Source organism: Myxocyprinus asiaticus, chromosome 50 (assembly GCF_019703515.2).
Source record: "Myxocyprinus asiaticus isolate MX2 ecotype Aquarium Trade chromosome 50, UBuf_Myxa_2, whole genome shotgun sequence".
Lineage (NCBI taxonomy): Eukaryota > Metazoa > Chordata > Actinopteri > Cypriniformes > Catostomidae > Myxocyprinus > Myxocyprinus asiaticus.
The window spans coordinates 20,245,493-20,259,922 of record NC_059393.1 but is presented as its reverse complement, the minus strand read 5'-3'; the positions used below and the strand labels follow the sequence as shown (position 1 = coordinate 20,259,922).

Here is a 14,430-nt window from a genome sequence, read left to right as displayed (position 1 = left end):
TCTGGCCAAAACCTCACTTCATTTCAGCTCTCTTCTAATCTAAGGACACATTGGTCAGATTTACACACAGTCTTTAAGGGACTACCCTGCCCGTTCAAACAGGCCATTTCAGCCTGCTGACACATTCGCCCTGTCTAACCTTCCTATGCAGCCACACTGCCTCATTTGACAGGCTCTGCTCTTTTATAACACTACAACCTCTCTTTTCTCTCTCATGATCTTTGCTGTCATTTCCTGCTGTTTAGGTCTCGGATTATTTTGAGCCATCCAAATTCCAATCACTGTATGTTTCTGCTATAGCGTCCAACAAGTAACTTTTCTTGGCTTTTGCTGACACCTAGTGGACACTATCTGTCAACGCATGTGGAAAGTCATGACGCAATCGGCCAATGCGATTTCGCAGTGACTGATCGTCACTAGAGCTTTACATTTTTTTCATAGTGCCCATATGCATGGTTGCATGCTAAAACTGTGTATTCAAGAAGCTTGAATATTGGGGGAATTGAAGTAGAATTTATGTTTTGGGGGAGAAAAGAAAACTGTAGTAGGCCATGATACTTCTGTACTACTATTCTCAATTTAATAAAATGAACAAAAATATAGTACACGTGACCGTTGTGAGGAATAGCCCTTTTACACACTTCCGGGTTTTGGAACGCGGAAGTAAATGATTGCAGTGTAAACTTCTGTAGCTTTGAATGGGAGACCACGGCAAATATGATTTTCGCTTACCCATTTGCTCCAACAGCAAAATAAAAAATCCACTATTACTTTTCCACAACTTTCCAGAAGAGGAAAAAAAATAGAGAGTGGTCGATTAAGAGTCAGATGAGACATGATGTCAAATTTACTCTAGGTGCATCCCAAACCGCACACTTCTGCACTATTTTATGTCATTTCGAAGTGTAAGTAGTGTGAGTAGTATGTTTACAATGAAAATGCGACAAAAAGAAGTGTACTACTAGTACCCGGATGATGCACTTTTATAACCGTCAAAATGGAGTGTGGAAGGTTGGACACTTCGTGCTCTCAGCTCACGTGGCTTGCCTTACATAGCGGAAGGGGCGGAGTTACTGGATAGCACACTAAATCTAGCAGCAACACAATGCTTGAGTTTGAAACGTCACTTCCGTCAGCTGTTAAACGGCAAACGCTTCTGTGTAGTAAAAAACCGTTAAGTGTTCCATTTGGGACCATACTACACTTTGGAAATGCATACATTACATAGCTGAATGCAAATTATATTTATTATATATAAGTGCATAGTGTATAGTGTGTTGTTTGGGACACAGCATGTCACTACATAAGCAGCTGTATCAGAAGCCTCATCACAGCTGTGATTATTATTATTATTATTAATATTTGTTTTAATAAATTCCAAGGTAATATAACACAAAGCATAATCTTATAAATTTACATTCAATATTTTAGAAAAATATAATATAAAACTTTTGCTAGATAAATAAGGCGGAAACGCGTCATCACAGTCTGTGAAAAGGTCTATCTTTATTCAAATTAGAGTAAATTATGATACACTGCAAAGATTTTAGTTTATCATTTACGAATGATATTTAGAGTTTTAATATATGGATTTATATGGAAATGTTGATTATTTACCTGGCGTACTCGTTAAAATATATTACATTCTAATAATTTAAATATTAGACAATTTTATTCAAATGAGCAAGATATGAAACACCGCGAGCGATATTAATTGCGCGTTTGCGAACTAAATTAATAGTGGAAATACACTGATTTATATGAAAATGTTGCTTATTTACATGCCTACTCGTTAAAATATATTAGTAAAAACTCATTTTAATATTAGACAATTTTATCACGCTATTACCTAATATAGTTGCTGATTGCAGATGGTTAGGCCAGTTAAGTTTTTCTTAGTTTGCTTGAGTTTGTTTTGATTTGATTAGTTTTGCGATTTAATTTTTACATTTTTTTTTTTTTTTGCTTTACTTTTATATTTGTTTTATTGTAGCCTGTTTGATTTTGCCATGCTTAATTTAGTCTTTTATTTTGTTTGATTTTAATTTTATATTGTTGTTTTTGTTATTTGTTTTCTTTTGCCACGCTTTGTCTTTTGTTTTGCTTAGCTTTTGTATTTATTTTATTTCATTCTTCTTTTAGATTTAGTGTATTATTTTTAGGTTTTCTTTAGTTTTATATTTATCATATATTTAATATTTTTCATTATTGTATTTATTTATTCATCGCGTCGCTTGTCCTGTGCGTCGCTCCATCATTACGTCACAAGTCACGTTTCTCAGCGTGCTGACGTGATCAGCAGACTCTGGAGAAGACAAACAGGGTGAGTGACTGAGAACACACTGTCCTTTACCTCAAAAATACTGTAAAATAAACACACATCACCTGTAAACCTGTGCCATATACATCTGTAGTACGAGAAGAGCGCGTCGTTGACAATTTGACTATAAAATCGCACGTTATTTGTGTTTAAAGTGTGTTTGAAGTGACAGTGATATGATCATAACAGCAGACAGTGTGTGTTTGTGTTGAGCTGTCTGTCAATATTAACATGCTTCAGAATAGATTTCTAGTGTACACAAGAACAAAATCAACATCTTCCATGGCACGATGTATTAAAACGCAATTGCATGTTACAGATGTTTTATGTATGTAGTAACTGCAATGGGCTCAATTGTTCTGTTTATCCTTATTTAAATTTTTTACGACATTTAATGTACCAGAATCCTATAACTGATGACATATATGTTCTTTAGAGGATAAAGTGAAGTGGACCCGTCTACACCAGTATGGCGAGTGTGAGTATTCAATTGATCCTTCAGTTCTTCATTTCAGATCTTTCATGTGTTTGCAGTGCTGTTGTAACCCTGTTTCTCTTTGTTGAACTCTACAGGTGCTCTGCAGGAGGGCCAGACAGGTGAGCCGGTCATTTGCGGTTCACGCACTGGCTCAGAGAATGGCAATGTTGAGAGGATTTTCAGCAGCTGGTTCATCTGGTTCAGATGAGCCTTATATAGCTTTACCATCCCAAGACTCAGGTGTGTAATTGTTAAAACGTCTGACATTTTTACCCAGCTTTGGACTGAGCAAAACTAGATAAACGTGTTGGATTAAATTCTCTTACAGGTCCTAGAACAGTTTGGCCAGACGAAATGATGGGTCCATTTGGGCCTCAAGACCAGCGCTTCCAGTTGCCGGGCAACGTGGGCTTCGACTGTCATCTTAAGGGCACATGGTTACAGAAGAAAGGGCCAGTACATTGGACCATCCCGGACGTTCTGTCTGCCCCATCCAGCATGGAGCGGCACGAGTTTATACTCGCCCAGTTTGTTAATGAATATCAGGTAACAACCACTTCTTTAGTTCTTCAATAATAATTAAAAAAAAGTGTTTTAACTTACAACCTCACTTCCAAACAAGTGTGGACCGTATGGAAAATGCTAATAAAAACAAAAAGGAGTGATTTGTAAATTCTATTCACCCTCTGCCATATTGTAAGCATGACAACAACACATTATTTGATGTTTTACCTTGTTTTTTTTTTACACTCATTTCAAATCAGATGATAGCAACATGCTCCAAAGAAGTAGGGACAGTCGAGTGTTTACCACTGTGTAACATCACCATTTCTTCTAATAACACTTATGAAGCATTTGGGCACTGAAGACACAAGTTTAAAAATGTATCAAGCAGATTTTTCCCCCATTCATTCATAAAGCAGGCCTTCAGCTGCGCAGTGATACGGGGCCTTCATTGCCAAATTTTGCACTTCATAATGCACCACACATTTTCAATTGGAGAATGTTTAAGTTTATTTAAAGGAAATTTCCATGAAATGGAAAATCAAATTTTCCTTGATATTTAGACATGTAGTAGGTAACTGTACTAAAGAAATACTCTAAATGTTAGAACTCAAAACTTGCTCCCCATTCTAAAAAGAGCATTTACGTTTCCCACTCTATTGAAATGTCTCATTTTGAAAACTGTGTGTTTGTGACGCCACAAGACATTGTACAGTCGTATTTACACGCCCCACAACACGTCATCACACCCTTGGCCCCTCCCACTGGCATTCAGTTTGTATCGTAAATAGAGAGAGAGAAAAAGACGGGCCTAGTGTTACCAACTATTCTTGAACACCAAAAGGAGACCCATCTGGACTATTGTGAAGTTTTTTGTATATATAACATGCATTTCACAGACGTCTTTGACCATTGCCATGTTTATCGTGCTGCTTTTAAAAGACGCGGTGTGAGTTACAACTCAGAAAAGGAGACTCCGTTTGGCTTCATTTAGCTGCTCTGCGTCTTGCTGTTATTATGCCCATCTGTGATATTTTTAATTGTTGGTGTATGTAAACAAGCATTAGCTGGACGTCTTTGACCATTTGGATGCATTTCTGGCGATCTGCGCCTCCATGTTTTACCATGTATATGCGACTGTGTATATGCGACTAATATTAGCGTGGATTGCATGTGAACCAGTCAAAATACAGTTCAAGCTTTGCAAAGGAATTGTTATTAAAGAAAGGGGCAGTTAAAAACACTTGGACTTGTCAGCAAAACTGAGTAAACAGTTTTATTCATGAATATTTCAAATGTCATGACTGTTTGATAGTTATGGTGCTGATGTGCTTAAGTGAAGTTTAAAATATTTGGATGCAATGTGTTGGATGTGTGCTGTGTGTAAACCCTGAAATGTAGTTTTATAATGTTGTGGAGAGCTTGTATATTCTCTTCTGATTGAGTTTTAAATATGGCTGTATTTGAGGGGCTGCATGATGTTGGCCAGTCAGAACAGTGGCTGTTCACATTGAAGTTTAAAGGAGACGTTGAGGCCAAAACCAAGCATTTCAGTTAGATGGACAGACTTTACTGACGTTATCAGTGGACCTCAGGGAAGATAATAAAATTATTAAAAAATAGCATTTCATGACTCCTTTAAATAGCACATTTCATACACAATGGTAATTCAATGTGCTTTACATATAGAAAATACAAGATACGTAAAAATCTATTTTAAAAACAATTTAACAATGAATGAGAATAAAAAGTAATAAAATGTATTTAAAAATTATTACAATTATTTAAAAAAGGAAAAGTGTACAGAGATAAATTGATGCAGTGGATCGCAGTGTTCAGTCAATAACTGCACCACAAAACAGATGTGTTTTCAGTCTGGATTTAAATGTGGCTACTGTTGGGGCACACCTGACCTCTTCTGGAACCTGGTTCCAGCTGCAGGTGGCATAATAGCTAAATGCTGTTTCACCTTGTTTTGACTGAACCCTTGGTATTTCTAACTGACTTGATTCTGATGATCTGTGAGGTCTGTTAGGTTTATATTCAACAAGCATATCTACAGTGTATTTAGGTCCTAGGTCATTGAGTGATTTATAAACTACTAATAGTACCTTAAAATCAATTCTAAATGTAACTGTAAAATGTAATCTAGCACTCTATGCTTACACAGCCATGCACTTGTAATCCGGGCAGAATGTGGTTTGGTGTTGTCTTGCTGGAAAATGCAGGGACGTCCCTGGAAAAGACAGCATCTGGATAGTAGTAAATGTTGCCCTTACAGATGTTTAAGTTACCCATTCCATGCTAGGCACTGGATTTTCAACCTGGCGCTGTTAACAACTTGGATGGTCCTTTTCCTCTTTGGCCTGGAGAACACGACTGCTGTTTTTTTCCCAAAAACTTTTTGAAATGTGGACTTGTCGGACCGCAAAACACGATTTCACTGTTCTACTTTCCATCACAGATGAGACCGAGCCCAGAGAAGTCTGCAGCGCTTCTGGACAGTGTTGATGTATGGCTTCTCCTTTGCATAGAAAAGTCTTAACATTCAGCAGCGAATGGTGTTGCTGAAAGTCCTGACCTGTCTTCAACTGAGAATGTCTGGTGCATTATGAAGCACACAATATGCCAACAAAGGCCCCGTACAGTTGAGCAGCTGAAGACCTGCATAATGGATGAATGGAGGAAAATCCTGCTTCGTAAACTTAAACTTGTGTCTTCAGTGCCCAAACGCTTAAGTGTTATTAGAAGAAATGGTGAAGTTACACAGTAGTAAACACTTGACTGTCCCAACTTTTTGGTAAAAGTTGCACAAGGTAAAACTTCAAATAATGTGTTGTCATGCTTTCAATATAGCACAGGGTGAACTGAATTTACAAACCACTTCTTTTTGTTTTTATTAGCATTTTCCGTACTGTCCCAACTTTTCTCGGAATTGGGGTTGTATAAATCACATCTTTTCCAAAGAGTTTTTGTCCAAACCAGCCACTACTAGTGGCATTTGACACATTTTTACATTTTGTCAGTTGCGTCAAGCTGAGTAGCTCCACCTACAGTGGAATCTCATTGGTCCACACAGCTGTACATTAAACATCAAACATGTTCTGATTGGCTGTAATTTGGTCACTTTGTGTTGGATTTCAATTTTAGCAAGGACAGAAAAAAATTACTTGACGTGTTGCACCTAGTTAAAAATGTAATGCTTAGGTGCTTCTTTTTTAAATAACAGTTGCTGACTTCAATCTTAATGTGTTGTGCAGGGTAAAGAAGTTTCTCTCATGGCACAGCGAGTCAGCAAAGCAGAACACTATTTTAATCACTCAAATGTAGAATGTTCCATGCATTCCTGCCCAGAGCTGCTAAAGAAAGGTAAAGCAGATTTTTGTAAAATACCTTTATCTAAAAGTTGTTTTGACAGTTTTGAGAATAATGTCTTTGTTTTGTTTGGACAGAGTTGGAACTATTTTTCCCTGCACTTCCTACAAGTCCCATCACGGTTGTCACGGTAACACAGAGAAATGAAATGGTGGATACAGAGGAATTGGACAGAGACCACAAACAACTGCTTGATAATGTGAGTTTTGTCATTATACATGAGTGGATTCTGACACACAGCACATATGCCTAAACAGAACTTTTGAAGAATTTTCAAGCTTAAAGTGCCACCTCCTTGTTATTGCGAGTCTCTTTAGCAGGGGGCAGTAAGCACAGATCCAGCTGTACAGGCAGCAAATAGTCAGCTGGACAGAGCAGAGTGAAGGAGTCTCGAGACGTGTTTCTTTTAAAAAGTTGTAAACTACATTTAACTTGACACAGCGTTTACTGCTAGAGACTATGAAAACCAGTGAAACGCGACGCAGCCAAAGTTTGGACGCACCAAAAGAGTCTAACGAATGTGTACAAATGGAACGCAAGATTGCATCTTTTGAGAACAAGTCTGCCTCTGACAGATTGATGAGTTCAATTGAAAAATGGATTAGTGTGGACTATCATGTCAGTGATATGGAAATAAAGCAAACAATTGGATATATTGATTTCTGAAGCCACTGTTTGTATAATCTAATCAATGCTTTACTTGTCTTCCGCAATTATGTAATGTCTTTGAATTATCTGATATTATTATAAATAAATATCATATTTATTATGAAGTATATTATAAATTGAACTCTTTGAGTGCCTTTTTCAGCCAGTTAAATGTGATTAATTCGATTTACAATTTTTAATTGATTGATGGCCCTATTAATTACATTTTTTTTTTTTTTTTTTTTTTTGTCCTTTAAATTTTGTTTAATTTTTGTTAGTTTTCACTCTGACTTTTTTAGTTTAGTTGGCTTTAAGTTAGTTTTATTTTATTTATATATATATTTTTTTTCCTCCCCAATTTGGAATGCCCAATTCCCAATGCGCTCTAAGTCCTTGTGGTGACTCGCCTCAATCCGTGTGGCAGAGGACAAATCTCAGTTGTCTCCGCATCTGAGACATCAATCCACGCATCTTATGACGTGGCTTGTTGAGCGCGTAACCACGGGACATAGCGCGTGTGGAGACTTCACGCTATTCTCCGCGGCATCCATGCACAACTCACCACACGCCCCACTGAGAGTGAGAACCACATTATAGGGACCATGAGGAGGTGACCCCATGTGACTATACTCTCCCTAGCAACCGGGCCAATTTGGTTGTTTAGGAGACCTGGCTGGAGTCACTCAGCACGCCCTGGGTTCGAACTCGTGACTCCAGGGATGGTAGTCAGCGTCTTTACTCGCTGAGCTACCCAGGCCCCCAGCTTTAAGTTAGTTTTAGCATTTTAAGGCTACCAAAGTTCAGGCGTTAACTGATATTTGAATATGCGTTAACTGATTTAAATATGGTTGATAATGTAATATTTGTCATGGCCGTCTAGTGTTAATCACAATCTAGTGGCTTTTTCATGTTTAATGAAAGTTTTAAAGATTTCAAATTTTATAATATACTGTGTATCAAAAGCTAAAATTAATAAAATTGTGGTCATTTTTACTTTATTGTTAGTTTTGGAGTCATGAAATTTTGTTTATTTTTATTTCAATTAATAGTTTATCGTTAACCGTAATAACACTGATCTATAATTTTTAAAGCTGTGAATTTATTACAGAAGACTATTTCTTAGTGAGCTATTTATATATACATTAATATGGCAGATATAAAAAATATAGTGAGCTGAGCTATTATATACAGTGCATTCAGAATGTATTCAGACCCCTTCATTTTTTTCTAATTTTATATGTTGCAGATTTATGCTAAAATGCTTTAATCAATCTACACTCCATACCTCATAATGACAAAGCAAAACCCAGATTTTTTATAACTTTGAAAATTTATAAAAAAGGAAAAACTGAAATATTACATTGACAAGTATTCAGACATTTTACTATGACACTTGAAATTTAGCTTAGGTGCATCCCATTTCTTTGAGATGTTTTTACACTTTGGAGTTCACCTGTGGCAAATTCAGTTGATTGGACATGATTTGGAAAGGCACACACCTGTCTATATAAGGTCTCAAAGCTGAAAATGCATATCAGAGCAAAAACCAAACCATGAGGTCAAAGAAACTGTCTGCAGAGCTCAGAGACAGAATTGTGTCGAGGTACAGATCTGAGGGAAGGCTACAAAAAACATTTGGCTGCATTGAAGGTTCTCAAGAGCACAGTGGCCTCCATAATTCTTAAATGGAAGAAAAGTGGAACAAAGAGGACTCTTCCTAGAGCTGGCTGCCTGGCCAAACTGAGCAATCAGGGGAGAAGGGCCTAGGTAAGAGAGGTGACCAAGAACTCGATGGTCACTCTGGTTGAGCTCCAGAGATCATGTGTGGAGATGGAAGAAACTTGCAGAAGGACAACCATCACTGCAACACACCACTGATCTGGGCTTTATGGCAGAGTGGCCAGACGGAAGCCTCTCCTCAGTGCAAGACACAAAAAAAAAGCACCTAAAGGACTCTCAGACTGTGAGAAACAATATTCTCTGGTCTGATGAAACAAAGATTAAACTGTTTGGCCTCAGTTCCAAGCGTCATGTCTGGAGGAAACCAGGCAGTGCTCATCACCTGCGTAATACCATCCCAACAGTGAAGCATGGTGGTGATAGCATCATGCTGTGGGGGTGTTTTTCAGCAGCAGGGACTGGTGGACTGGTCAGGGTTGAAGGAAAGCTGAACGCAGCAAAATACAGAGATATCCTTAATGAAAACCTGGTCCAGAGTGCTCAGGACCTCAGACTGGGCCGAAGTTTCACCTTCCAACAGGACAGTGACCCTAAGCACACAGCCAAGACAACACAAGAGTGGCTTAGGGACAACTCCGTGAATGTCCTTGAGTGGACCAGCTAGAGCCCAAACCTGAACCCAATCGAACATCTCTGGAGACCTGAAAATGGCTGGCCACCGACAGTCCCCATCCAATCTGACAGAGCTTGAGAGGATCTGCACAGAAGAATGGTAGAAAATCCCCAAATCCAGGTGTGCAAAGCTTGTCACATCATACCCAAAAAGTCTTGAAGCTGTAATCACTGCCAAATGTGCTTCAATGAAGAACTGAGTTAAGGGTCTGAATACTTATGTCAATGTGATATTTCAGTTTTTTATTTTTATTTAGTTTTTTTTATAAATTTATCAAAAATCAGTTTTTTGCTTTGTCATTATGGGATATGGAGTGTAGATTGATGTAATATATATATATATATATATATATATTTTAAGCATTTTAGCATAAGGCTGCAACAAATGTGAAAAAAAAAAAATGAAACGGTCTGAATAATTTCTGAATGCACTGTATACGTGTGTGTTTGTATATACACAGTTGTGCTCAGAAGTTTGCATACCCTTGGAGAATTGGTAATATATGTAACATTTTTAAAGGAAACATGGGTGAGCAGGCAAAATAAATTTATTTATTATGGGATTCATATTCAACTGTTGGTTATAACAGAATGGCACAATCATAAAACAAAACATGGCAACAAAGAAAAAAATGAAATGACGCCTGTTCAAAAGTCTGCATACCCTTAGTTCTTAATACTGTGTATTGCCCCCTTTAGCATCAATGACAGCATGCAGTCTTTTGTAATAGTTGTCTATGAGGCCCCAAATTCTTGCAGGTGGTATAGCTGCCCATTCGTCTTGGCAAAATGCCTCCAGGTCATGCATAGTCTTTGGTCGTCTTGCATGAACCGCACGTTTGTGATCTCCCCAGAGTGGCTCGATGATATTAAGGTCAGGATACTGTGATGGCCACTCCAGAACCTTCACCTTTTTCTGCTGTAACCACTGGAGGGTCAACTTGGCCTTGTGCTTAGGGTCATTGTTGTGCTGGAAAACCCAAGAGCGTCCCATGCGCAGCTTTCATGCAGAAGAATGCAAATTGTCTGCCAGTATTTTCTGATAACATCCTGCATTCATCTTGCCATCAATTTTCACAAGATTCCCTGTGACTTTAGAGCTCACACACCCCCAAAACATCAGTGAGCCACCACCATGCTTCACAGTGGGGATGGTATTCATTTCACTATAGGCCTTGTTGACCCCTCTCCAAATGTAGCGCTTATGGTTGTGACCATAAAGCTCTATTTTGGCCTCGTCACTCCAAATTACAGTGTGCCAGAAGCTGTGAGGCGTGACAATGTGTTTTTTGTGGCATTAAGGCTTCTTTCTGGCAACTCGACCATGCAGCTAAATTTTGTTCAAGTATCGTCATATTGTGCTCCTTGAAACAACCACACCGTCTTTTTCCAGAGCAGCCTGTATTTCTCCTGAGGTTACCTGTGGGTTTTTCTTTGTATCCCAAACAATTCATCTAGCAGTTGTGGCTGAAATCTTTCTTGGTCTAACTGACCTTGGCTTGGTATCAAGAGATCCCCGAATTTTCCACTTCTTAAGTGATTGAACAGGAGGCCTGGGTAGCTCAGTGGTAAAAGACGCTGGCTACCACCCCTGGAGTTCACTAGTTCGAATCCTAGGGCGTGCTGAGTGACTCCAGCCAGGCTTCCTATGCAACCAAATTGGCCTAGTTGCTAGGGAGGGTGGAGTCACATGGGGTAACCTCCTCGTGGTCGCTATAATGTGGTTCGTTCTTGGTGGGGCGCATGGTGAGTTGAGCATGGTTGCCGCGGTGGATGGCATGAAGCCTCCACACGTGCTAGGTCTCTATGGCAACGCGCTCAACAAGCCACGTGATAAGATGCGCGGGTTGACGGTCTCAGACGCGGAGGCAACTGAGATTCGTCCTCCGCCACCCGGATTGAGGCGAATCACTGCGCAACCACGAGGACTTAAAAGCACATTGTGAATTGGGCATTGCAAATTAGGGAGAAAAGGGGAAAAATCCACAAAAAAAATAAATAAGTGATTGAACAGTACTGACTGGCATTTTCATGGCTTTGGATATCTTTTTATATCCTTTTCCATCTTTATAAAGTTCCATTACCTTGTTACGCAGGTCTTTTGACAGTTCTTTTCTGCTCCCCATGGCTCAGTATCTAGCCTGCTCAGTGCTTCTACGTGAGAGCTAACAAACTCATTGACTATTTATACACAGACACTAATTGCAATTTAAAAAGCCACAGGTGTAGGAAATTAACCTTTAATTGCCATTTAAACCTGTGTGTGTCACCTTGTGTGTCTGTAAAAAGGCCAAACATTCGAGGGAATGTAAACTTTTGATCAGGGCCATTTGGGTGATTTCTGTTATCATTATGATTTAAAAAGGAGCCAAAAAACTATGTGATAATAAATGGCTTCATGTGATCACTATCCTTAAATAAAAGACAGTTTTTATTTTTTATTTTTTTGCATGATCAGTCATATTTTCAAAATCAATGCCAAAATTTCACAATTTCTGCCAGGGTATGCAAACTTTTGAGCACAACTGTGTGTGTGTGTGTGTATATATATATATAGACCTATGCATACTCACCAAATACTTTATCAGGAACACTATGGTCCTAATAAAGTGCCCGACATGGTCTTCTACTGTTGTAGCCCATCTGCCTCAAGGTTCGACGTGCATTCTGAGATACTGTTCTGCTCACTACAATTGTACAGAGCGGTCATCTGAGTTACCATAGCCTTTCTGTCAGCTCAAACCAGTCTGGCCATTCTCTATTGACCTCTCTCATCAACAAGGCATTTCCATCCACAGAACTGCCGCTCACTGGATGTTTTATGTTTTTGGCATCATTCTGAGTAAACTCTAAAGACTGTTGTGTGTGAAAATCCCAGGAGATCAGCAGTTACAGAAATACTCAAACCAGCCCATCTGGCACCAACAATCATGCCACGGTTGAAATCACTGAGATCAAATTTTTTCACCATACTGTTGGTTGATGTGAACATTAACTGAAGCTCCTGACCCTTATCTGCATGATTTTATGCACTGCACTGCTGCCACACGATTGGCTGATTAGATAATTGCATGAATAAGTAGGTGTACAGGTGTTCCTAATAAAGTGATTGGTGAGAGTGTGTGTATGTGTATATATATATATATATTTAGTGGAGGACTTGATTGACCTAAAATATATGATGTCTCGCTGCAGTTTGTCAGAGGTGCTAAAGAAATCTGCTTCATGCTGTGGAGAGGAGGCTATTGGGCAGATTTCATAGACCCGTTATCGGGGAAAGCTGTAAGTACCTTCATCTCTGTCAAAACATCTGTGGTGTGTTTGAAGAATATTCGGTAACACTTTACAATAAGGTTCAATTCATTAACATTAGTTAATGCATTAGGAATTACGAACTTTTTACAGCGTTTATCAATCTAAGTTAACATTAATTTACAAATATATTATTGTTCATTGTCACAATGTAATTTTATACAGCTTTGAAATGTATAAATATATTGAAATTAATATTAACCAAGATTAATAAATGCTGTAAAAGTATTGATATACTTAGTACCTGTTGCACTAAGTAATGTTTTGAATTAATGTAAATTTATTTAACTGAATATTTAAAGGTGCAAATTCAGATTCAGTAAGATTAATCTGCATTTAAAGGAAAATGGCCCAAAACTTTTTTCTACACCATTTGCATTTGAGCTGGAAGGTCATGTTTAAAACATTTACCCTTGCAGTTTTTCGGAGACCAGACACAGGACTCTATCCTGCATGAAGACGTTCACCGTCATGCTGGCTTTCACATCGAGGACCTGGCATCCTGTACGGTGATACGTCATGTCTTAAACACACCGTTTGTGTTAACACTGATCACTAACGCACCTTCCAACAGTCAGATCATGGAGAAACTTCAAGGACACTTCATTGCTTCAGAGCAAGGGGACTGACAGACCTTTTGAAATTTGCACAGTATCTCAAACTGTTTCTTAATTTCACTTAATTTCGAGAGATTTGAATGGAAACTTACCAGTTGTGATGTTGCGTAAATGCTGTGATCTGATTCCCAAAATGCACAGCACAAATGCAGTTTATTTATAAAATGTGAACACTTAAAACTAGCAATGTCGTATAACTAACACACAGTAATACAAACTATTTCAGACATACATGAAAATGTTAAACCAGGTTTGAAATCACATGGTGCTTTACAAAAATATCAGCCTTTTTTTTTTTTTCTTCACACCGTTGGTGTTGACTTGAGAGAACGTACTGTTGGTAAAATATCATCTAGATTCTACGCAAACTGCAAAAATGTATGTACATTAATTTGGTTAGCTATGACTTGCAGTGTTTCTGAAATTCTTGATGAACTGTGAATAAAGTTTTTGGTCTCACTCAGAGTTTGTAGAAGCTCCAGTATGAAAGAACTCATCATGTTCCTTAAGCTTTACGATGATGCTGCAAAAACACCAACGTAAATGGCTGTCACTATGAAAATATAGTGCACAGAGTGGTTTATACACGCTTTCAACATCCTCTTGACAGCAATTTTATTACTTGTAGAGTTAATGGGCCTCATTCGTGAAACATGAGTTGACCTAATTTCTATGTAAATCATTTGCAAAACCGTGACTTTACGTAAGAATGGTTTTCAAATGATTTATTTAAACCATTCTTATGTCAATTTATGCATTGCATGAGACAATTTATGCATGAATTTAAAGTGACAATTTAAATTGAACCATTGAATTTAAAGCGA

The 14,430-nt window shown here is 38.2% G+C and overlaps 1 protein-coding gene across 1 annotated transcript; it reads left to right on the top strand.

Moving 5' to 3' along the window:
• The first annotated feature begins 2,243 nt into the window (after positions 1-2,243).
• Positions 2,244-14,069, top strand: LOC127438787 (cobalamin trafficking protein CblD-like). Its single transcript, XM_051694638.1, has 8 exons — positions 2,244-2,323; positions 2,757-2,798; positions 2,894-3,038; positions 3,127-3,344; positions 6,563-6,671; positions 6,755-6,876; positions 12,873-12,959; positions 13,409-14,069. The coding sequence occupies exons 2-8, from the start codon at positions 2,790-2,792 to the stop codon at positions 13,616-13,618; spliced, it is 900 nt and encodes a 299-aa protein (XP_051550598.1). The 5' UTR covers positions 2,244-2,323; positions 2,757-2,789; the 3' UTR covers positions 13,619-14,069.
• The last annotated feature ends 361 nt before the right edge of the window (positions 14,070-14,430 follow it).

Excerpts from the sequence above, each read along its gene's own strand:
- LOC127438787 (XM_051694638.1), top strand. Across the intron at positions 3,345-6,562 it reads AGTTTGTTAATGAATATCAG|GGTAAAGAAGTTTCTCTCAT; the intron begins GTAACAACCACT and ends TGTGTTGTGCAG. Across the intron at positions 12,960-13,408 it reads ACCCGTTATCGGGGAAAGCT|TTTTTCGGAGACCAGACACA; the intron begins GTAAGTACCTTC and ends TTACCCTTGCAG.